The 26,444-nt window shown below is 37.1% G+C and overlaps 1 protein-coding gene across 1 annotated transcript in view; it reads right to left on the bottom strand.

Annotated features, from left to right (window-relative positions):
• The window catches only part of TNKS (tankyrase), a 161,726-nt gene that overhangs the window by 106,473 nt on the left and 28,809 nt on the right, over positions 1–26,444 (bottom strand). Inside the window, exon 3 of the mRNA XM_027530098.1 lies at positions 13,186–13,281. Within this exon, the coding sequence (XP_027385899.1) occupies positions 13,186–13,281 (96 nt within the window). The remainder of the gene's footprint in view (positions 1–13,185; positions 13,282–26,444) is intronic.

Below are 26,444 nucleotides of genomic sequence, written 5' to 3'. Positions count from 1 at the left end.
TCAAAACAATGTCAACAAATCTAGTGCCCAAGAGTTTTCTTCAGAACAAGACAGAAAACAGGGAAAGTTAACAGTTGTAACAATGACCATAAGATGGTGTTCAATCTAAAACAAGGCAAAGAAACTTGTATTCATAGAAAAGAAACAAGTATTTAATTTTGAGGTAGTAACAAATAGAAGAGGACACCAAGGCAGTTAAAAGTAAAATGTAAAGAAAAAAAAAAAGAGCTTAAGCTTTTCATAAACACTAGTAATGAAAAAAAATGAAACTATCCGAGGATGAAAAGTACAAAAAAATAGTACAGGGTAACCATATAATTTATTAACCAAATTGTCACATTTTTTGTGTGTGTGCCCGGAGTACTAATTTTTAAGATCTTTTCATTTGAAATAATTTCAAACACAGAGAAAAACTGCAAAATAGGTACAGAGAATTCTTTTGAAAGGGAAGTTGCTCAGTCGTGTCCGACTCTGTGATCCCATGGACTGTAGCCTGCCGCCAGGCTCCTCTGTCCATGGAATTTTCCATGCAAGAATACTGGAGTGGGTTGCCATTTTCTTCTCCAGGGGATCTTCCTGACCCACGGATCGAACCTGGGTCTCCTGCATTGAAGGCAGACGCTTTACTATCTGAGCCACCAGGGAATGCCTCTCGCCAATTTTTAATATTTTGTCCATGTTTTTTATATCCTCTCTTTCTCCTCTATATCTCTATGTAGGTACACAGAAGCAATAAGTAATTTTTCTAAACTATTTCAGAAACTTGCAATACATCATGTCTCTTTGTCTTTTATTACTTCACTGTTTATTTCCTAAAAACACGGATATTTTCTTATGTAAGCACTATACAGTAATTAAAGTCAGGAAATTTAACACTGGTACAATATTTTTATTTAATAGAGAGTACACATTCAAATTTTGTTACTGTTCCAATAATATTCTTTATAGCACTTTCCCCTTCCAGTCCAGGATCATCTATTTTGCATTCAGTTGCCATGTCTCTTTAATCTCTTTTAATTTGAAATAATTCCTCAGCCTTTGTCTTTCCTGACATTGACATTTTTGAAAACTACAGGCCAATTATTCTGTGGAATGCACCTAAATTTGTATTCATCGAATGTCTCCTGGTGAGATTTAGTTATGCATCTCTGGCTGGAATACAACATGAGAGATGCTGTGTCCTTCTCAGGTATTACATCTGCCAGCTCTCAAGGCTTATCTGACTCTCACCGATTATATTAATTTTGCTTCCTCAACAAGTGTACTGTCAGATTTCTCTACTGTATAGTTACTGTTTCCCCCCAAGTAATAATCAATCTATTGGCAGTCATGCTCAGAACCACACAAATATCCTGCTCTTCATCAAATCTGGTCCTTGAAATTTAGCATCCACTAAGGATTCTTGTCCCAGCCAGTCTGCTACCCGTGGCTGCAAATGGGGATTTTCCAGTTCCAACAGTTCAATCCACATTTATCAATGAGCATTTGAGCAGTGAGAGGAACTCTCTCTACACATTTATGATCACTGGATGAACACAGCTCTTCCTATGTTATCTAATGGGTTATAATCCTTTACTCTCACTTATTTTGATGGTCAAATTGTCCTAGATTTGCTCAGTGGGAGCCCCTTCAAGACGTCCTTTTGACATGCCCCTGTGTCCTTCAGACCTGCTTGCATTAGTTTTTGAGCACTTCTTTACTTGCCAGCACATTAAAATATTCCAGGTTCGTAATACCTTCCCCAGTCTAGTCCTGAAATCAATCATTTTTTTCCCTAAAGAACTCCTAACTCATTTACTTCTAACACCCTGGCTCAATCTTACAGTACACCTAAAATAGTTTCATAGTTACTATATCACATTACTGCAAAACAGCTTAATGGAAGGAATTCAGGGTTTGTTTGAAATTGCTCTTTTTACCCCATTCTTGACTGAGGGCCTGGTGGAATGCCGTAGTCTTACAGCATGGCCATGAACCTGCAGCTCGTGATGCCTTTTCCTCTGTAAAGAGGGGAAAGGGTTAAGAAAAGCCTTGTCTCCTAGGTCGTCAACACCCTCCCAGTCCAAAGCTTGGCTAAACTGCTCCCTAAGTAAAAGGGTATACACAACTCGTTCGCCTCTTCTTACCAGCTAGCACATGTTCCTTCTTGACATCTGCTTATACAGTATGTTGGAAGGTGTGAAAACGTAGGTGTAAGGCAAACTCTGTTAGAAAATATCAGGCATAAAAGCGGGTATATGTTCAAAGGGGAGGTGTTTGTTTTAGGTCAACTTATATTTTTTGCATCATCATATCCTGCTCCAGTTTCCTCAGCCTTATGAATGAGTAACGTTAGGCAGGCACACTGACAAAGCTGGAGTACAGCAGGAAAAGATGGTTTTCTACAAAAATTCTACCAGGAAACTCTCCAACACTAACTTACTTTAATTATGGAGCTTCTTTGATCTGAAATAATTACCAATTACTCCCTTTATTCCACTCAGGGACACCTCATTTTTTTAAATAATAAAACCTCACGCCATGTGTTCAATGACTGTTTAAAGTTTCAGAAAAATAATTCTCCTACATTAGACCAACTAGGAAAATACTGGCTGCTGGGCTATTCCAACCTTAGGGCTGAGTCAAAATAAACGGAAATAATGAACAGCACAGAAAGAAGACCATGGAAGATGGGCTTGTCTACCAGTTACCAACTGATAGATAAAGCAGCAAGCTGTTGATAACTGTTATTTCTGGTCACAATTATTTCAATTGTAAACTCGTAATTTTCCTTTTGATTCAGCTAAAAAAGCAAACATACTACACAGTTATGTTCTCTGCAGGACTATGTGACTGGAACTGAGAGTCCAATCATACCCCTCATAACTCACAGTTGCTTAAATTTAGGTTTCTGATCAGCAGATAGCTTAGAAAAATAAGCATGCCATCCAAACTGTCCCTATTGTTCATGCAGTTACACTCAATGCTTAAATATTCAGAGTATATATATGAGAATAGACTAATTGCAAATACAATAAGAACCAATCAAAAATAGTTTCAAGGCTTCTACTTCTAGGAAAATGGAGTACATGCATTTTTCATACTTTCCCCACTAAGTACACCTTTAAAAACCTGGACATCATATATAAAATATACATGAGAAGACTCTCAATGATGAAGGCATACTGGTTAAGGACCTTGGAACCCAAGGAAAGACATGGTGGTGAGTTCCCAAGTCCTTTTTGTCCCATATATCTAGACTTTGCAAATATGCAAAAAGGCAAAATGGTTGTCTGAGGAGGCCTTACAAATAGCTGAGAAGGGACACGAAAGGCAAAGGAGAAAAGAAAAGATATATCCATCTGAATGCAGAGTTCCAAAGAATAGCAAGGAGAGATAAGAAAGCCTTCCTTTGTGATCAGTGAGAAGAAAGAGAGGAAAACAACAGAATGGGAAAGACTAAAGATCTCTTCAAGAAAATTAGAGATACCAAAGGAAAATTTCATGATAAAAGGGGCACAATAAAGGATAGAAACAGTATGGACCTAACAGAAGCACAAGATACTAAGAAAAGGTGGCAAGAATACACAGAAGAACTATACAAAAAAGATCTTAATGACCCAGATAACCATGAGGGTGTGATCACTCACCTAGAGCCAGACATCCTGAAATGTGAAGTCAAGTGGGCCTTAAGAAGCACCACTACGAACAAAGCTAGTGGCAGTGATTGAATTCCAGCTAATTTCAAATCCTAAAAGAGGATGCTGTGAAAATGCCTTTGGAAAACTCAACAGTGGAAAACAAGTTTGGAAAACTTGCCCAAAGAAAGGAAGGCCAAAGAATGTTCAAACTACCGCACAATTGCACTCATCTCACAAGCTAGCAAAATAATGCTCAAAATTCTCCAAGGTAGGCTTCAACAGTACATGAACTCAGAACTTCAAGATGTTCAAGCTGGATTTACAAAAGGCAGAAGAACCAGAGATCAAATTGCCAGCATCCGTTGGATCACAGGAAAAGCAAAAGATTTCCAGAAAAACATCTATTTCTGTTTTATTGACTAGGCCAAAGCCTTTGACTATGTGGATCACAAGAAACTGGAAAATTCTTAAAGAGATGGGAATACCAGACCACCTGACCTGCCTTCTAAGAAATATGTGTGTAGATTAAGAAGCAACAGTTAGAAACAGACATGGAACAACAAACTGGTTCAAAATTGGGAAAGGAGTACATCAAGGCTGTATACTGAAATCATGTGAAATGCCGGGCTGGAAGAAGCACAGCTTGAGATATGCAGATGACACCACCTTTATGGCAGAAAGGGAAGAAGAACTAAAGAGCCTCTTGGTAAAAGTGAAAGAGGAGAGAGAAAAAGCTGGCTTAAAACTCAACATTCAAAAAATGAAGATCATGGCATCCAGTCCCATCACTTCATGGCAAATAGATGGGGAAACAATGGAAATTGTGAGAGACTTTATTTTCTTGGGCTCCAAAAACACTGCAGATGGAGACTGCAGCCATTAAATTAAAAGACACTTGCTCTTTGGAAGAAAAACTATGACCAACCTAGACAGCATATTAAAAAGCAGACACATTACTTTACTGACAAAGGTCCGTCTAGCCAAAGCTATGTTTTCACCAGTAGTCATGTATGGATGTGAGAGTTGGACATAAGCAAGCTGAGGGCTGAAGAATCAATGTTTTTGAACTGTGGTGTTGGAGAAGAATCTTGAGAGTCTCTTAGACAGCAAGGAGATCAAACAAGTCAATCCTAAAGGAAATCAGTCCTGAATATTCATTGGAAGGACTGATGTTGAAGGTGAAGCTCCAATACTTTGGTCACCTGATGTGAAAAGCTGACTCACTGGAAAAGACCCTGATGCTGGGAAAGACTGAAGGCAGGAGGGGAAGGGGACAACAGTGGATGAGATGGTTGGATGGCATCACTGACTCAATGGACATGAATTTGAGCAAGCTCTGAGAGTTGGTGATGGACAGGGAGGCCTGGCATGCTGCAGTCCACAGGGTCACAAAGAGTCGGACATGACTGAGTGACTGAACTGATACAGACTTTAAGAACTGAAGAAGCTAGCAACTCAGAAAACACCAATAGGTCCAGACAAACAAAAGTCTGTTCTCTCAAGCCAAAGGACCAAGACAAGTATAATCTAACACGAGAGTAAACCTTTAGACAATAACTGCCTCTTCCAGTCAAATACTATAAAAAAAAAAATCCCAAAAATAAATAAGCAAATAAAAAATCACACCTCAAAAAAAAAACAGAAAACCTGTCGCTCTACCCCTACTCATGAAGCAAAGCCCTTGGGATGAGCCTAAATTTGCAAGCTCATTAGGAATCAAGATTTCATCTTTTCCAGGTAATAATTAGCCCCTCCTCACCACAATGTTGGTGGAGACAATAGACTTCCACAGATTTTCACTACAGCCCAATAGTAATGAAGTCACTGCTCCTTTCTTCCTATGATGCCAATCAAGGCCACGTGAGGAAAAAAAATTAGTAAGGATAGAGTAGAACTCAACATCATCATCAACCAACAGGATGGAACAGACACATATAGAATACTTCATCCAACAACAACCAGAACACATTTTTTTTTACATGCCCATTGAACATATACCAAAATAGACCACATTCTAGGCCATAAAACAAAAATTTTTTAATGAGAAGAACTGAAAACATAACAAGTGTTGTCCAATCACAATGGAATCAAACTAGAAGGTGTATTAAAAAGATAATAAAATATCTCTAAACACTTAAGGTTCTGACCAACATACATCTACTAAATATCTGTGGGCTAAAGAGAAAGTCTTAGAGAATTAAAAACTAACACATTGAACTGAATGAAAATGAAAATACAAAATTTGTGGGACACAGTCACAGTAGCAGTACTTAAAAGGGACATTTATGGCACATTAGAAAAGATGAAAAATCACAAATCAGTTTTCTAAACACCTCAAGAACCTAGAAAAACAGTGAAATAAGCTCAAAGTAAGCACAAGGAAATAATAAATATGAGAACAGAAATCTATATAACGGAAAAGAGAAAGAAAATCAATGAAAAAATGACTAGCTCCTTTGAAAAAGGTCAAAAAACAAACTTCTAAGCAACATTAATAACACAGAAAAAACAGGGACTTCCCTGGGGCCCAGTGGTTAAGACTCTGCCTTCCAACTCAGTGGCTGTAGGTTCAATCCCTGGTGGGTAAGGCTAAGAGCCCACATGCCTTGTCACCAAACAAACAAAAAACCCCATAAAACAGAAGCAGTGTTGTAAGAAATTCAACAGAGAATTAGAAAACAAAAAGAGAAAGCACAAATATTAACAGGAATGAAACAGAGGATAACACTATGTATCTTAAAGACATTTAAAAACTGTCTAACAAAGGAAAACTACAACTAACTCTATACACAGAAATCTGAAAGCTTAGATGAAATTCCTTGAAAGGCAGAAGCTACTGAACTCACACCAGGAAAAAATGCATAACATAGTTACCACTGTACCAATTAGAGATAAAGAATTAATAGTACTCTTCCAAAGAGAAAGTACCAAGCCCAGATGGTTTCACTGGTGAATTCAACCAAACATTTATTTAAAAAAAAAAAACAAAAAAAATCTCTTTCAGAAAACAATCTCATCCAGAAAATAAAAGCAGATAGTTGCTGTTGCTCAATCATTCAGTCATGTCGACTCTTTGCAACCCCATGGACTGCAGTACGCCAGACTTCCCTGCCCTCCACTGTCTCCCGGAGTTTGCTCAAACTCCTTTCCATAGAGTCAATAATGCCATCCAACTATTTCATCCTCTGTCACCCCCTTCTTCTCTTGCCCTCAATCTTTCCCAGCATCGGGGTCTTCTCCAATGAGGTGGCTTTTCACATCAGGTGGCCAAAGTATAGAACACTTCCTAATTCACTCTATGAAGCCAGCATTACCCTAATACCAAAATAGATAAAGGCATTACAAGTAGGGAAAACTACAGAAGAACATCTTTGGTGATGGAAATGTTTTGTACCTTGAGTGCAGCAGTGCTGTGATACCATACCACAGTTTCGCTAGACACTGCTGTTTCACTAGGTGAAAGCAATGCAGAGGGTACAGGGGACTTCCCTGTACGATTGCATACGAATTTACAATATTGTCAAAATAAAAGTTCAATAAAAATGGCAAAGAACAGAGTTATTAACCCTTATAATACTAAAGTATTAATGAATTCTAATGTCCCATGTGCTATTTAAGAAAGCAAATGTTAACAGTAATTATTATAAGAATTTTTTAAAAGAATCACTTAAAATAGCAATTTGGTTGTAGTTGAGGTATTAATACAAAATGCAGTGAAAACACTATAAGGTTGCTACAGTTTACTGTGGAAAATGACAGTTGCTCTCAGAGTACACACTAACAAGTTATTATGCCTCACAAACAGGTGATTTTTGATGAGCTGAAAGATCATGCTGGTTTTAGTGATGCAGGCCTGCTGGCGTTAATTACACAAAAGGCTGATAGGAAGAGAGTGAGATACTAGAATTCCGGGTTATCCAAACACAAAGTTTCTATTCTCTTCCATTCCATGTATTTATGTCTGTTGTTGTGTTGTTTAGTCACCAAGTCATGTCTGACTCTTGCAACCCCATGGACTGTAGCCTGCTAGGCTTCTCTGTCCATAGAATTCCCAGGCAAGACTACTAGAGTGGGTTGCCATCTCCTTCTCCAAAGGATCTTCCAGACCCAAGGATTGAACCTGAGTCTCCTACATCTCCTGCACTGGCAGGCATATTGTTTACTATTGAGCCACCTGGGAAATTCATATTTATGTCTAACGGCCTATAACTCATATACGGCTTACACACTTACATTACTTGAGTTGCCTCTTAACTATGAATAGCTCGAACATTTTGATTATTAGATCTTTCCTTATAGATTCTAAATATTGTTGTCTTAATATTTCAAATGAATGCTGAATTCAAGCCTACTGCTTAGACAGCAAAGACTTAAGAAGAACATTTATAATGTTGGATAAATCAATTTATCATTAATTTTTTATTTTTATTAATTATTATCTAAATAATTAACTTTTTATAATAATATAATGATAAATCTTACAGGCAATATTAATCTGGTAAATCTTGTCTTCAATCATGGGAGACATAGTAAAAATGTACACACACGAAAGGCAATAGGCTACACCATAGTATGGGTGATGTGCAAAGGAGTCAATTAACAGAACAACGAGCAAAGAAGAGTTAAAATGAGGCCCTGGCTTGACACCTGGAATCCTGATGTGACAGCTGCAGGAAGTCTGATCTTTCCAGAACTGAAATATTCTCAATCAAAGGAGCTATCCAAGAATTCTGTTGATAAAATGTTCAGTAAGTATCTTACCCATCAGGTATATACTGATTAAAAAAACAGGAAAAACTTTAATGCATTATGTTTTTAGAGGTGTACATGACTATTAGCAATTCAAAATAATTTTTAAGAAGCAGAAAATTTAATAATCAGACCCTAGATGTACTTGTTTATTCAACAGTTTCACGTACTCATCCAAGTCCTGGGCACAATGTAATGAGCAAAACAGACAAAAGCCCAAATTCTTGTGAAGCTTTCATTCTATTGGGACAAAAACATAATGACAACAAAGTAATGCAATTTTAGACACTGTAAAGAAAATACAATAATAAATCCATAAGGGAGCTAAAGTAAGCTAACGGGACTGAGGACAAGAAGCCTTCCCTGAGGAGTAAACATCTGAGTGGAGACTTGACTGATGACCCATGTGACGCTCTGGGCCAGTGTTCCAGTTTTAGTAAAGAGCATGCGTTGGTCCAGACACCAAAATGGGCTTCATCTGTTTGAGCAACAGCAAGCATCCTGCTGTAGCTGAAGCAGAGGGCTCAAGGGAGAACACAGAAGACAAGATCAGAGATGTGCAAGGCAGGGGTCAGACCATGGAAGGCTATGGTTAGAGTCTAGATTTTATTCAGTGGTAATGAGAACATATTAATGAATTTTCTAATCACAGTACTGATTTATGCTTTAGAAAACTCACTCCAGCTATAGTGGAGGCAGAGACCCATTACGAAGCTACTGCTGTCAGGAAAGAAAGACGACAAAAAGCATGTACTAAGGCTAGGGTAGTGAAGCTGGTAAGAAATGGTTGGCTTGGGGATCTGAAAGTATGTAGACCTGAACTACTGACAGGTTGGTTTTGAAATGTGAGAGAAAGAAAGGAATCCTAAATTTTTGCTTAACTAAAACCTAGCAATCAGGATTCAGATCACTTTAAGTATTCACTGATCATGCTGAAGGTTTTCATTTTATCTGAAAAGCAGGAGGAAGCAGTGGAGTAGAATAACAACAACACAAAAAAGAGATAGGATTCCAGATAAATTTTGTTGATTTAGCACACCAGGCTCAGCAAGCTAAACATTAAGACTCCTCAATGTTGCCTTTAGACTGAACCACAGCTGATTCCTTCTAAAAAGGGAGCCAAAAGCCAGCCCATCAATCACAGATTAGAATTTCCTCAGAAGTGCAATGAATCCAGATTAAAGTTTATTCTTGAGACACCCTGGTACAAATATATCCCTCTTCCTTATTCCCCTACCCCTAAATCTACTAGGAAACTTCTGGGACAAATTACCTTGGCAAAAACATGATCACCTAAACTCACTGTTATATCCCCATCATCCTTGCTTCTGCCAGCCATAACTCTCCTTTGGCCATCTAGCCTTTTCCAAACTCTCAGCCTCAATCTGCTGTCACTTCTTGTTATGACCCAACTTCCCACTCTGCCCCACAGAATCCCCTTTACATGATTAACCAACACTCCTACATCTTTATCCTCTTCAATGAATACTCCCTTTGTCACCCACCTTCAATTTACATGTAGCTCTCTCAAAATAATACCACATACAGTGCAGTCCTTCAAAAAGGAAGTCCCTCATTCACCAAATTCTCTATTTCATTCAGAAATAGAAACGTGTGTGGATGCTAAAACTGAATGGTAAAGAAGATAATGCCAATGGAATTGATAAAATAACTCTAAATTCATAAGAAAGAATAGAGGATGAAAACAACCTACCTAAATCCTACTAGAGGATTAACTCAAAAAACTAAAATGTATCCATAGGAGGATACCATGAAGTCTTTATAAATTCATGTTGCGGAATAATACTTAGCACCTTCTGGGGATATTCATATAACTCATTTTTAAAAAAAGATTATTAAGCAATATATAATGTATAAGGCTGATTTGATTAAAGAGAAAGAAGAATGTGGGGTGTGTGTGCTCAGAAAAAAAGGTTATAAATAAAATATACCAAAATGTTCTCTCTAGGTGGCAGAATAATGAGCAATTTTTTTCTTTTTTGTACTTTTCCTATTTCCCCCAATTTCTAAATGAATTTATTTATATACCTAGGAACAAAGGTCAAAATAAATAAGTTTTTAAAAATTCATCATCTTAACACACCAAAACTGTTCCTCAGTGAAATTTACACAGGCTTCTTTAAACTTTTCCTATCCTTGTTTCCTAAAAAACAAACAAAAATACAAAACCATATCCAAGTCCTTCAGTTGACTGCCCAGAACTTCAGACTTATAAACCAAAAACAAAAAACCCTCAAGATCTCTTCTAAGCATATCAGTCACTTAACATAATAATTCAACAAAGAGTTTAATGAGCTTTTCCAATTAGTTATTCTCTTAAAAATGCCTAAATGACTATTCAAAGCAGATGGCTATATGCTGGGGTCCCTTAGCTGTAAAACAAGAAGTATGTTGTTGTTTTATACAGCTCTGTAAAAACCCAGGCATTCTTTATACAGAAGAGGGTATTAGTCATTTACATATTTAAAATATTTACATATTTAAAATATTCAGTAAAAGAGATTTTCACTTTGCTAACTTCTTTTAAAGATTATACATATACCTATATACAATTTTGGCTAATGCACAAAAACAATAACATAAAAAATACTGGAAAGTCATCTTTGGCAATTAAATTCCCAAAGAGGAAAAAAATTAAGAACAGAAACTTCACCCTCAAGGTAAGTAATGGTACTACAACTATATCTGGCATAAAAATAATGACACATCATCCAGAATAATCAATAACAACTCTAAATTAAGGCTTTCCTTTCAAAAGATTATCTTTTTATCAGTGCTCAATCTTTTAAATTTAACTTTGGAAATATTACTTCCACCATAATTCCATCAGAAAGAACTGCTTAGAAGAGAACCTGCATGGGCAGAAACATATTTTAGAATATATTTCATTGCATTATATAACACCAATGTGTAAATATCATTAGCTTATATTTTCCACAAACATTTTCCACTAGAATGTTTTTCTTATAAATCATACCTGAAAAGTTGTATATCATTTCCAAGAGAGCATATTCTTGAAAAAAACAATTAATGAGCTCAGTATTATGACCAAGAAGAATTTAATACTTTCCTACTAAGCAAAATACAGGCTAGATGCTTTTCAAGTGAAGTTTAACAGACACAGTATTGGCCCTCCAAGGAAATCTTTGGGGTCTATGAGTTATTCTGCCAAATTTCTTTCCCAAACTAACAACAGGCAATATAATCTCCCATGAAATTCATTTCCAATTAGAAGATTGTTTCTTCTTTTTAATAACATATTCAAACTTTGTCTTTTAAAAAAAGTGGAAGTGGCTCTAAGCAGTGCTGCAGTAAATGAACAAATGAACAAATCCAGCACATGCACAAGGCAGGTGCTGAGGGCTGGAGAGAAGCAAAGGTCAGAAGGAGGACACAGAGGCACGGACAGTCTTGGTCAGCTTTTACAACATCCCTCTCTTGCTGTGAATCGTATTTCTCCTTTGGTCAGAGACCACTTCAAGGCTGCAACTGTTGCCCAGGGCTTTGTTAAATGGAAAAACTGAAAGGCTGTGGAACCTAAACAGCAGACCGGAGGCTAGGGACTTTCATTTCATTATTTAAAACTTCATAATTACATTTAAATTTTTCCTTATCTACTCTGGTTTAAAATAGCTTCATCCCTCTAGTGTATGTTATCTTGATTCAGCAACTGAATCACCTAACCTTTTATTAATTTAGATAAATCAGATAACTCAGATTTAGCAGAGATTATATTAATTTTAACACTGAGGGAAGTTGTCCTTCTATGCAGAGTAATTAAGCAAAAGTCCACATAATTTTAAACCTTTCTGTATATATTTTTCATTCATGTCAGGGGCTTTGTTAAAAATGGACTCTAAATTTAAAAGTGAATACAAGATTTATTTTTCTCAAGCTTGGACAAATTTAAAAGGAAGCTAAAAGGCATTTACTTTCACGCACCCTAAAACAATACTGTTAGCACTGCAGTGACTAAAAGGCTCCAAATTACAAAGGTCAGTTAAGTAAAAGGCAAAGCCAGCAGAACTCAGATGCTAAGAATAAAAACAAAAATAGACCCAACGCAGCATTTTGCGAATGAAGATCAATGAAAATGGTTGCTCAATATCACATCACTCATAGCATTATTTCCTATATTGTTATTGAGAGCCTTTCTATTCCAGCATTCCTTCTTTGCTGTTCTTGACATCTGCCTTAATAAAACCAATACTTAAGCCCAAATTTTTATTATCTGAAGTAAAAAGGCAATGCATGGCCTCAGTTAAAAAGTACTTACTTAGTTATCATGGGGAGAAGATAACGATAAAAAATAGAAATAGAGTGGCAAGGGAGGAGCAGCACCATATTTTATTTAATTATTGACCTAAGCAATGAGGCAGCAGGTTGTCTTTCTGATCAAAACTACTTTTATAAAGTAACACAAATGCCCTTGCTTGCTCCATAGTGAAGGTCTTCACAAGGTTTAACTGAGAAGATGAAGTACAGGAAACGAGGGTCTAAACCATAAAACAGAAAGTCTAAAATATGAATAATTACGTTTTCATTTCATGCTGTAATTCTCAGACATTCTAAGCAGAATAAGCAATCCTATTGCTTCTGCTGTGACAGTATAGCAATTAAGGTTAACAATTAATATAACAAATCAATAATAAAGTAGAGGTAATGGGATATATTTCTTGAGCCTTTATGAGTAGGAAAAAATAAAATAAAATTCAAAGCATAAAGGTTTTATACAAGCAAGCTGATAGATCTAATAGCTCGTAGATAGGATAACTGGGCAGCTCTGTCTCCTTACCTGTAAGGACGGCTTTGGCTGAAGGATCTGCCAGGTCCAGGGCTGACTTCCCATCGGTGTTCCGAATGTTTGGATCAGCTCCGTGCTGCAGCAGCACTGTGCAGGGAAAGCAGAAACAGTATCTTACCTCGGGGATACAAAGATTATTTACTGGTAAGTGTCGCCTCGGCATGGTGTAGGCATAAACATACATTGCACGATTTTTTTTCTCTTTCAAGAAAAAAAAGCAAAGGAAGAAAAAGCAAGAAAGGAGGAAAAAAAGCACTGCAGCAAAGGCTCCTCTCTAGAGTACAGGGAAGTTGGCAACTTGTGGTACAGTATTATCACGTGACTGAACATCATAAACATGAAACTAGAGAAATCTTGCCACAGACAGTTTGGGTTTGCCTCCTTCGGGCAGCAGGATGGGGAGCTGTGTGCTCGCTGCCTCGCACTGGGAAATCCGCTCACGGTGAGCCTGCCCTGTCTTTCCTACCACTGTGGCTGCTTGTTGCTGCTGCTGCTTCACTGCTGAACTTCCCACCGCTTCCTCGCCTCAGAACGGTTATAATACTGGGTAAGCCTTTTAGAGCTCACCGCTTACATATGTGGAAACTCACCAGAACACACTGGCTGGCTTCCAGGAAGTTTACCAGACACAGTAATGCATGCAACTCGGGTTCCCTGCAGCCAAGCTGCAGAAAACAACTGCCTTCCACAGTAATCCTGGCCATCAAAAATTTTCAGAATCAGAAATTCGATCACTATAATATATGCTGAGGCATGAATGTTACACATGCTATTATGGATAAAAAGTAGCTACAGAGAATTTTGAGAAGTGTAGGCTTCCAAGAGAAAGAACACTTTAATTATTAATTCAAAAGATTTCAAATACATCTGGTATGTGTGTGTATAGGGATGTTCAATCACAAGTTATTCTAACAGTTCAAATTTAACACAAGATTTTGTGTATGCCTGGAGAGAACAGGAGTTGTTTCCACTTACCAATATTCTATAGGATAAATTTAAAACAAAGCAGAAAATATTCAATTCAAATAAATGGTTAAAGACATTATATAATGACTGTTTATGTGTCCCAGATTTTCATTCATTAACAGTCTTATGCTAAAGTACATACAATCTTTTGGAATATTGGGAACGCAATCCTCAAAAATTACTAAGTAATAAATCCTGCTGTTTATAAGGCTTTTCCTCTCCCTTTAATGCACAAGCTACTTAGTCGACGGCTTTATTATAAGGTACAAAGGAAGAGCCTCATCTAGACTTGGGAGGCAGCTGCCAGGACAATGTACACCAGCATCTCTTGCACTGAACCCTGGGTACCTTGAGATTTGGGGTAATAACAACTAGCCATGGCTTGAAAAGATGCAGTGAGATTTTGTCAAGACTGTCTATAATATTTCATTCTTGATTGTAAGCAATGAACATAATTCATTTCCATATGTTTATAAAGTGACAAGAGTTAAGCAGCACAAAATAGCAAGTACCATAATATCAAACTGCAGTTTTATTCTTTCCTCATATAATGAATAAGCTTTCGCTGATATTATGTAATTTTTTATTCCAAGAAGAAATCCCAACATGAAGATTTGGTTTGTAAAGGGTCTACATCATGAAGCAGGCTCATGTATCAAATGTAAAGATGACAGTTATTGCTCTATCTTTACTTGAGTGATCACATGCAAAGGGTAGGAAAACAAAGAAATAACAGCTACCATGAAAAGCTCAGTTTTATTTTTTCAATTGCATACTTTGAGAACTTAAGAACCTGCTTTAAACAAGAAGTAAAGAAATATGTTAGTTTAACAAGCCTTGACGATAATATGATGGGAGCTTTGACTCTGCAGTTTAATGAGTGGCAGAGGCAAAACACTGAAAGCGTTACTGATCCTCCAAAAGTCACCTAAAGCCTCAACCGTAGCTGTTGTATCTTTGCTATCTGCAACAGAAATCTGCCCTTACAGTTCAGCTGCAGTTTTGTTTTGTTTTGGCTCACTTTTAAAGGATTAATCTTTTCACTAGAAATATCTGTTTTCTTAACATTTTTGAGTCATATGCATTTCATTCACTGGACTTGAACACACAGAAATATCACTGCAGAGTTATGTAGCAACAGAGAAGAAGCTGGATTTTCCAAGCCAGATGCTGATAACAAAATTCAAATATCAAACCATTTAAATTGATCAGATATGGGTAAAAAAACTCACCATAGAGCAGAGTTAAGAGCTTTAGGAGCAATAAAGGTATCTATAACTGGACTGGAAAAGATCTAACTTACCTAAGTTTTTAGAAAAGGACAGCACTGAGGAGATTAAATGAGAACAGAAATGGCAGCAAAAGTACTAAGCACAGCGACTGATAATACATATAAGCTAATAATAATGTTTAAAACACATTTTAAAATTTATTTGTACTCTCAACTCTAGCACTAACTATTAATTCTATGCTGTGTCCTAGAGCCAAACCTTCAGATTTTAACTTTTTCTGTAAAGGCCCAGAGAGAAAATATATTAGGCTTTATAGATCATATGGTCTCTGTCCCAACTGTCTTGCCTTCTTTACTGTCTTGCCTTGCCTCAACTCCATCATTAAAGAGGAAAAGTAGTCACAGACAATACTTACAGGATGTGTGTGGCTCTGTTCCAATAAAACTTCATTAAATTTTGAATTTTGTATAATTTTCATGTATAAGAAAATTTACTATTATGGTGAATTTTTTTATTTTATTTTTTAACTTTACAATATTGTACTGGTTTTGCCATATATCAAAATGTGCTTAAGAAAGCACTTAAAATATAAAAACAATTCTTAGCTTAAAGGACATATCAAAAACAAGGGGTGAGCATGGCCCATAGTCATAGTTTGCCAACCTTGACCTTGGGCAGTAACAGATAAAGTGTGGGCAGGGATAGACCAAGTGCGGTCTATGGACCGTTCTAGTTCCAGAATTCTCTGTAATCGACACTGAGATAACCACAAAAAGTAAGAAGCATTTAAAACTGTGCATGTCATGTAAAAATTACTTTTTCCAGTACTTTGTCTTTATTGTAGTTTACAAAATTATTGGCCTGCCATTCATTGAGGAAGGAAAAAAACGTCCCTAACCACAGCTTGAGGAGCACAACTTAGACAATTACCAGGTCTACAAAGTGAAGGAGTTGGACTGTGCTGTCCTTAGTCACTCAGTCGTGTCTGATGTTTTATGACCTGATGGACCCCATGCAACCCCACCATGGCTCCTCTGTCCATGGGGATTCTCCAGGCAAGAATACTGGAGTGGGTTGCCATGCCCTCCTCCAGGGGATCTTCCCAACCCAGGGATCGAACCCAGGTCTCCCGCATTGCAGACGGATTCTTTACTGTCTGAGCCACCATAGATGATTTCTAGGTATCGAGAATGGTCTCGGCTTCCCTGGTGGCTCAGACGATAAAGAATCCACCTGCAATGCAGAAGACTCAGGTTCGATCCCTAGGTTAGGGAAGATTCCCAGAAGAAGGGAATAGCTACCCACGCCAGTATTCTTGCCTGGAGAATTCTATGGACAGAGGATCCTGGGGGGTTACAGTCCATGGGGTTGGACACTAACGAGGGACTAACTTTCTTTGTTCAGAATGGTATCAAATCCCTGATGATGCTTTTAGATTTACAGTCTAAGCATTAATATCTAAAATCCTAAAAAAGAATTGCCTCAAATAGACCTTTTTCCTCCTTTCCTTTAAGTCAAAGAAAAAAGAAAGATTTATTTATCCTAACACTATCTAACAAAAACAAAACTAAAAGTTGAGACTATAGATCAATGAAAGTTGTAGGGTACATACAAAAAAGTTGATTTCTCGAGCAGTTGCTCAAGTCAAATTTCTGTTTCACATTATTCTCCACAAAGATTTGTGTGGCACTATTTTCTAATACCAGAAGAACAGCACATACATAGGTCAAAGATAACAACCATGCCTTTCAAGAATGTCAGTCTGTACTTGAAGTGGTGACAAGTAGGACTCTCAATGCTAAAGGCTTCAAAATTTGCTTTCAAAGTTCTGTGCTACCAAAAGGAATAATAAAATATGACTACAGACAAATAATACAATAAGAAATTCATTTTGTAATAGATTCTTCTTCAAAAGTAGCACATATGTCTGAAGAAAGTCCCCCAAATACAGAATCAGTACACAAAATAAGGTTGAAGGAAAAACAGAAAACCAAGATCTGAATGATATTCAGTATGTAAATCTGAGACTACTGGAGACATTCAAAATCTCTTTACAATATCTTTAACCAATTAGGGCATTATCAAACCTCAAATCCCAAATGACTAGGCTATACATCTCAAATTCATTTATCTCCTTTGGAAATTAGAACAGTAGAGAAAATATAGAAGCTAGCATACATAATAACAGGGAGTTTATCCCAATATTCAAAATGACATTCTCAAAAGAGCTATGGCAATAAGGACATGTGATTTTCCTATTTCTGGGACAAATGTTCACCTGTAGTAAAAAACCAGATTCAGAGAGCATGCCTTCAGCTGGTGACCAATAAAGCAGAGATAGAAATGGACTCATTTAATTCCTCAAAACTATTAAATTTAAGTATTCACACGATTTTAATTCTTCCAAACAAAAAGAAATATTTTTATATATGTGCAAAAAAGTCTCATCACATTCCTAAGAAAAAATGAAATGCTATAATGGTAAATTATATTTAAGTACAGGCATTAATAACTGATTTAAGAAGATGGAAGAAATAGAAGCAATGTGAATTTTCCAAGCTAAAAATGCAGCAAGGCTTTTATGTAAATTATGAAAAACCATTTTGTATAGTTTTCACTTTTAATGGCAGAAATTCACCTATTAAACCATGGCAAATTCCTTGTTATGTGAATTTTAGAGCTACATTAAGGATCTAAAACTATTCTTCACAATGAACAGATATTTAATTTTAAAAGAAGCTATGTTTATGTTGAAATGTTTTGTAAGTATTTCAATTATCATCTGACTTTCTTAAGAGCACAGAGACACTCATTTGACTGAGTTTCTAAAATTAAATCATACAAAGCATTAAGTTTATTAGATTTTTCAGCAAATAAAAATTTTTAAATTTTAAAGCAAAATACTACGGAAACAAATTTTAACGAGCTGTAATCTCCAATGCATAAGACAAAAAGATACACAAACCGCTAGTATGTGAAAAGATGCTCTATACATCATCATTCAAAAGAAAAATGCAAATGTAAAAGATGGGCAGTAATCCATCTTTTATTATTAACGGTATTAAGTATTAGTGAGAATATACTAAATTGGAACTCTCATACACTGCTGGTGGGCATATAGAGTGGTACGTAACTACTTGGAAATCAATTTGGCAATTACTTACAAAGGTAAATATGCACGACTGTTACATGCTAACATCCTACTTTTAGATATCTACCCAAAAGGAAAAGAAATATGGCCATACAAAAGACTTGCACGTGAATACTGCATGTTTATTTAGAACAGCAAAAAAATGAAAAACATCTCAATATTCATCAACAGGTGAAAGGATAAGCAAATTTTAACATACCTATACAAAAAAACTCTACTTAGCAATTAAAATAAATAAACTATTGACTTACACTTTGCCAACAAAGGTCTATATAGTCAAAGCTATGGTTTTTCCAGTAGTCATGTACAGATGTGAGAGTTGGACCATAAAGAAGGCTAAGTGCCAAAGAACTGATGCTTTCGAACTGTGGTGCTAGAGGACTCTTGAGAGTTCCTTGGACAGTAAGGAGATCAAACCAGCCAATCCTAAAGGAAATCAACCCTGAATATTCACTGGAAGGACTGATGCTGAAGCTCCAAAACTTTGGCCACATGGGAAAAGCCAACTCACTGGAAAAGACCCTAATGGTGGGAAAGAATGAGGACAGGAGGAGAAAAGGGCAACAGGGGATGAGATGGTTGGATGCCATCACCGACTCATTGGATATGAGTTTGAGCAAACTCCGGGAGATGGTGAAGGACAGGGAAGCCTGGAGTGCTACTGTCCATGGGGTCACAAAGAGTTGGATATGACTTAGGGACTAAGCAACAACAACACACTGGAGGGATGAAATCTCTAAAACATGCTTAGCAAAAGAAGCCATACAGCAAAGAACCTATTTCTAGACTAGAAAGCTAATCTACTGTGACAGAAAACAGATCAATTGTTCTCTAGGGATGGTAGAGGGGGAAGAGAAAACTGACTGCAAATAGATACCAGAGAACTTTAAATTTAGAGTGATAAAAATGTTCTACAAAATTACAGTAGTGATTACATGGGCCTATACATTTAGCAAAACTCATCAATATACATACTTAAAATGGATGCATTTTATTTCATTATATCAAAATAATTTATGTTAGAATTCAATAAAGTTGATTTTTTTAAAAGCTCAAAGAGGGGTCTAACAACAGATTACAAACACCTGAAGAGAAATTTACTGACTTCGAAAATATATCCATAGATACTTCTAACAATGCTACAAGGAGAAATTATCATGGGCAAAGGATGGAGTGAGAATGTCTAATAAGTTGTAATCAGTCTTAAAAGAAAAAGAAACACATACATATTTGAAGAAAGAATGCCTAAGAGTTTCCCATAACAAGTAAGACATTAAAAAAGAAAAAAGACAGCAATTTACAGGTTCAAGAAGCTCACACAGGATAAAATCAATGATACAGAAAAAAATATTAAATATATAAATTAGGAATAACTGAGAAACCTATATGCAGGTCAGGAAGCAACAGTTAGAACTGGACATGGAACAACAGACTGGTTGCAAATAGGAAAAGGAGTACGTCAAGGCTGTATATTGTCACCCTGCTTACTTAACTTCTATGCAGAGTACATCATGAGAAACGCTGGGCTGGAAGAACAAGCTGGAATCAAGATTGCTGGGAGAAATATCAATCACCTCAGATATGCAGATGACACCACCCTTATGGCAGAAAGTGAAGAGGAACTAAAAAGCCTCTTGATTAAAGTGCAAGAGGAGAGTGAAAAAGTTGGCTTAAAGCTCAACATTCAGAAAACGAAGATCATGGCATCTGGTCCCATCACTTCATGGGAAATAGATGGGGAAACAGTGCAAACAGTGTCAGACTTTATTTTTTGGGGCTCCAAAATCACTGCAGATGGTGACTGCAGCCACGAAATTAAAAGACATTCCTTGGAAGGAAAGTTATGACCAACCTAGATAGCATATTGAAAAGCAGAGACATTACTTTGCTAACAAAGGTCTGTCTAGTCAAGGCTATGGTTTTTCCTGTGGTCATGCATGGATGTGAGAGTTGGACTGTGAAGAACGCTGAGCGCCGAAGAATTGATGCTTTTGAAGTATGGTGTTGGAGAAGACTCCTGAGAGTCCCTTCGACTGCAAGGAGATCCAATCAGTCCATTCTAAAGGAGATCAGCCCTGGGTGTTCATTGGAAGGAATGATGCTAAAGCTGAAACTCCAGTACTTTGGCCACCTCATGCGAAGAGTTGACTCATTGGAAAAGACTCTGATGCTGGGAGGGATTGGGGACAGGAGGAGAAGGGGACGACAGAGGATGAGATGGCTGGATGGCATCACGGACTCGATGGACGTGAGTTTGAGTGAACTCTGGGAGTTGGTGATGGACAGGGAGGCCTGGCATGCTGCGATTCATGGGGTCGCAAAGAGTCGGACACGATTGAGGGACTGAACTGAACTGACTATAAAAAACAGCTGATAAATCAAGACAAGTCAATACGTCAATAGAGTAATCGTACAACACATCAGAGGTAAATATCAACAATTTGCGAAACTACCCTAACTATAGCATGTGCTCAGTGGCTGAGCGGTATCCGACTCTTTGTGACCCCATGGACTGTAGCCCACCCAGGCTCATCTGGCCATAATCTTCTCCAGGCAAGAATACTGGAATGGGTTGCCATTCCCTTCTCCAGGGGAATTACTGATTTAATTTTAATTAAATATTAAAACTGAAGCATGATTCAACTACTGGAAAATGTTTAATCTGTTTTGAACACCTTAGATATGTGAGTCTACCATTTCAGCTGTAAACTGAAGAAACCGATGAGGTCGGGTGGGGGCGCTCTTCCTCTCCCCTCTGCTGACTCTTCAGCAAGAGAGCAAGAGAGCAATAGGCACTCTTCCCATAGTGCCTGCTGCCGTCGTTCGGCCCTTTTCGCTCAGTGTCATCTTTTGTAGCGCATGGTAGAAGGACCACAAGGAGCTGGCACACTCGATTCTTCTTTTCACAATCTATGTATGTAACAAACTATCTGAATCTAAAAGTGGCTTGTGGCATCTTTTCTAATCAAGTCAGTCAGGCCCTGGCTTTGGCCCTGGACTGTCATGCAACATGAACAGCAGGGTGCAGCCCTGGGCACTGGAAGACGTTTAACAGCACCCTGACCTCTACCCGCTGGACGTCAACAGCATTCCTCCACTGCGACAACCAAAATCATCTCTGTTGCTGCTGCTGCTAAGTCACTTCAGTCATGTCCGACTCTGTGTGACCCCACAGACGGCAGCCCACCAGGCTCTAGACATTGCTAATATCTCCTCAATGGGCAAAACTATTCGTGGCTGAAACCACTGCTCCTGAGGGTCTTAGGGGCCCACAGCCAATCCCCTTATACACATGCATTTGTGTGAGGTGGAATACACGAAGGTCTTTGCTTCTCTCCTCTCCACACTTTTACATTTTGGGTTACTGCATTAGATTTCATTTGAAGGAAGATTTTTGTGGTTTAATATCTTAATAAGAAAGAAGCAAATAGTAAATTAGTAAAATAGTAACTCGTAAATAACTTTTTAAAAAGTAATAGTAAATAGTAGTAAATGGTAAATATAAAAGTGATTTCTAAGGAGTCTTTTAAGATGCTGTGACCTATCAAAATATTTTTTGGGTACCGACTTTATATTAATAAAGCGGTTTTATTTATTATAAGGGAGATATGTTGTGGCTTAAACAACATGAAAATTTATTAAAGAAGAGAGGTATCTCATCAAAAGCAAAGGCAGAAACATGTCCCCAAATTTATCCTGTTGCTGCCAATCCCTGTCTCTCGGCTCTGTCACCATCATCCTCAGATACAGACAATACATATACTTATGCTATCTGAATCTTAATTCCAAATTCTCATTAGAGAGAATTTGCTCCAGCTTGCCTCAAAATCCTGTTCTGGACTTCAAAAGTTTTTTCAGAGAAGAGGAAGAGGCAATAAAAACAATGATGATGGAGAAAGAGGCATTAGTTCCAGAGTACTTGGGTGGATTTCAGTGGGCATCTACAGCAATAAGAGATCTTAATTTAAAGTATTATATAGAATACATGGTAAATGAGTAGGCTTACAAAAATGTTTCTATTTTAACATATTTCTACAGTGTTTTAATGTTTATTACAAATGCCATGCTGTGCTAAGTCACTTCAGTCATGTCCAACTCTTCATGACACTAAGCCTGCCAGGCTACTATATCCATTGGATTCTCCAGGCAAGAATACTGGAGTGGGTTGCTATTCCCTTCTCTAGGGGATCTTCCTGACCCAGGGATCGAACCTGTGTCTCTTATATCTCCTGCACTGGCAGGAGGGTTCTTTACCACTAGTACCACCTGGGAAGCCCCAATTATTACAAATATATATTATGTCTATAATGAGAGGGAAATGAGAGAGATATTTCTCCTCAGACAAAAAAGATCTTTATGCACACTGTGCAAGTATGTTCACCAAAACAATACTTCTCTTAAAGTTGTTGTTTAAGTAATTAATTTGTAACCAATGGAGAAATAAAAATCAGGTAGTTCTTATCAACTGAATAACATTAAATATGGCAGTAACATTAAATTAACAAGACCAATATAAAATAAATACATTAATTTAGAAACTGTGATAATGCTGAGACTGGAGAATAAATCTTAAGTAAAACTGTCAAGAAGTAATTTTCTACTGTATAAAAGTCCAGATTTTTAACCATACTACCTTTTGTCTTTGCCTTTGATAAAAAAGTCACCAAAAATTCAGAATTCTGTCAACATATTTGTGATATATTACCTAATTTCACCTCAGTGAACTATCTGCCTTTATGTGCCTTTGAACTTAGAAAAAAAGTGCATTCTTATTTTTTCCTGGTCAAGTACACAGGAATAAATGGATTAAAAATAGGTTTCTATTTAATGAGGCACATAAGGGAAGATAGTTCACTGAGGTAAAATTAAGTTCAAAAACTCTCCTAAGGCTGCTTGACTTACTAGTGGCAAATCACCACAGTTCAGAGTGGTCCTTTGGAATCAGACTGAATGGGATAGAATCCCGGGTCCACCATCTCCTAGTTCTAGGACCCCTGGAAGCAACGTCACCTCTCTGTGCCTCCATTTCCTCATCTGTAATCAGGAGAGAGTAACAGTATCTACTCATGGAGCTATTAGGAGGACAAAATAAATATTTGAGGCACTCTTAGAACAGGGACTAACATATAGTCCACATGTGCATATAAGAATTTTTTGAAGACATTAGAAAACTAATTCCAGAAAACAAAATTTTACCAAATTTACATAAGAGAGCAGTTCTTTAGGGTAACATTTTGGCATGAAATGTTTTAATAAAAGAATCATCCAATTAAATTTTGCTCCTATAACCCAGTCTTCCTATAAATAGAAAAAACCAAGAATTTTTCAAGAAGCCTGTTACATCTGGAGTAACTGAGGTATTATTCTGTATGTGTATACAGCAGATTTTAATATCCAATTCAATTATATCCTTTTTGCAATAAGAAGTTAAGGCAGGCCCCAATACATGTGGGAAATCAGTCTTATCTTCTTACACAAACCACAGTTTATTTTAAGATAAAGCAGGTAGTAGAATAAATATGAGTGATTATGACAAAGCATATCTCCTGGAAACCTGGAAACCCTAGGGAATCAAGTCGAAAAGAAAGTCCTGTCTAGGAGTCAGACGAATGTGGGTTTGAGAAGACTGCTCTCTACTTAGCAACTGTCTGGCCTGAGGCAAATGACTTCACCTCTGTCGATTTCAATTTCCTCTTTCATAAAACACTACCTTCCACCAAGGATTGCTGTCATAATGGAGACTATATATAAACCTTATATATAGTCTCAATTATAAACCTTATATATATAGGCTCAATTATGACATCAATACATATATATATTATATATATATATATATTATATATATATACATAAATCTAGCTTGGTTCTTAGCACATAATAGGAACTCAATAAAAACCCTGTCCCTTCAGCTTTTCATCTGCTTTCAAAAACAGAACTGCAAACACAGAAGGTGCTAAAAAAATAAATACCAGTTGATTAAAATAAAGGCAAACTGGTAAGAGCCCTAGGAACAAGGAATCTGTGCCCAAGTATTGCTTTATGCTTGCTTGTACTTAGGAGAAGATTACTTTTTCTAACACTCGACTAGACTCAGCTAGATAAAATACTAATTAAGGGACAAAGCAGACATTTCAGTCTGACCAAATAAGTTTATAACACGGGTGTTCAGTCGTGTCCGACTCTTTGAGACCCCCTAAATCACAGACCGCCAGGGACTGAACCTGTGTCCTGCCTGCAATGGCAGGCGGATTCTTCACCACTGCGCCACCTGGGAAGCCCTCAAGCCTGTAACAGGATGATAGAAGTCTCACAGTTCTAGGGGCAGCAACCACAAATAAGAGCTGCTTTCCGATCTGTCTCTAAGTGAAGTTTCAGATACATGGTTTTCTGAATCCATACCTAAATTGTCAAGGGCCGAATAAGGCCTCAAGGACTTACTAGTATTTTCAGGGAAATTCCTCATTAGTATAAAATATTAAGACCAATTCAGTTTTAGTGCTACGAGACACAAGGTTTAAAGTCACACGTTTTAAAATATTTTCCACAAAGAACATAGGGTTGAGCTGATGTCATAATATTCTGATTCTGCTTTGAATTTCAGTTTCTTCAATAATATCACAACTTTATTATTTTCTTATGTGTCTAAGAATTCAAATGACTGGAACTTCGTATGACTGTTGTACTTTCAATCTGAAGGAGGAAAAGAACATAACTGTTAAGTTTTCATTCTTTGGGAAATAAAAGAAATATTTTTTTAATGAAACTTATTTTGTATTAGATTCAATAAATTATCCTACGAGTGATACTCTTAACGATAGTACTTAGTCACACTTCTCCCACCTTAGCTCCTTTAGCCCACGTTCAGGAGGAAAAGAATACCTTTTTCTTTTATTTGAGCTTTTCCTTTGCTCTTTCCCTTCTCTCATTCCTAGGGGGTTGCAATTTTCAGAAACAGCCAATTATGATGCCCTCCAATAGCCTGAAGAACTACTTCCTCATAATTAATTTGCCTTTAAAAAATTATCATTGTTCACACTTCTTCACAACTGTCAAGCTTTCACAAACTTTTTACTCAGTCACAGCAAATCATACTAGAACTTCATACAACTGCTATTGAAATATTTGTGGGGAAAGGTTTAACTCACAGTGATTTTCCATTATCCTATCTGCAAATATCTCTGCTAAGTTAAAAGACCAAAATTGCAATTAAAAAAAAAATTTCATGTCTCATCATTAAAAAAAAAATTCATGTCTCATCAAATTATAATTCAAGTTTACACAGTTACAATGAATCTGAAACAAAAGACATAAATGAGTTCACAGTGATGGCAACAAAGAGCCACATATCTCTCACTAAGGTTTTACTAACGGTCAGAATACAAAAATGATCTCTTGAGGACATCTTATGCTGCCACCCAAGGGAGAAAGAGCATGGAAGCGAACAAGCACTTGCTGAGGCTCTACCCGCTTTATTATTTCAGTTAACTTCCCATAACAGCCCAGTGCAGCAAGTTTGATGCCTGCCTTATAAATGAGAAATTGAGGTTCAATGCAATTGTTTGTGATAAAAGAGAATTCATACTTAATTCTAAAGCCAAGCATTTAATTTCTGCCATATCATTCTACACAAGTACAAGTCAAGACCACACCAGAACTGTAACTCAAGCTTTCTTTCCTTTATGTGACTTCTAATGGGGGCATCTATGCAATTGTCCTAAATACCTTCTTCCAATGACCAGTGACCTTGTCCTAATCCCATCAACACGCAACCACAACTCTGCAAGAACACCGAGACACCAGGGTTTCATTTCAGGAGACCCACTAGAATACTTCTTGCTCTTGTTCCCTCCATCCTTACAGTCAAGTACATTATTTCAAAAGATCAACACTCAAAATGG

Source organism: Bos indicus x Bos taurus, chromosome 27 (genome assembly GCF_003369695.1).
Source record: "Bos indicus x Bos taurus breed Angus x Brahman F1 hybrid chromosome 27, Bos_hybrid_MaternalHap_v2.0, whole genome shotgun sequence".
Taxonomy (NCBI): Eukaryota; Metazoa; Chordata; class Mammalia; order Artiodactyla; family Bovidae; genus Bos; species Bos indicus x Bos taurus.
Note: the sequence above shows the minus strand (reverse complement) of the source record. Positions and strands in the feature narration are given on the sequence as shown.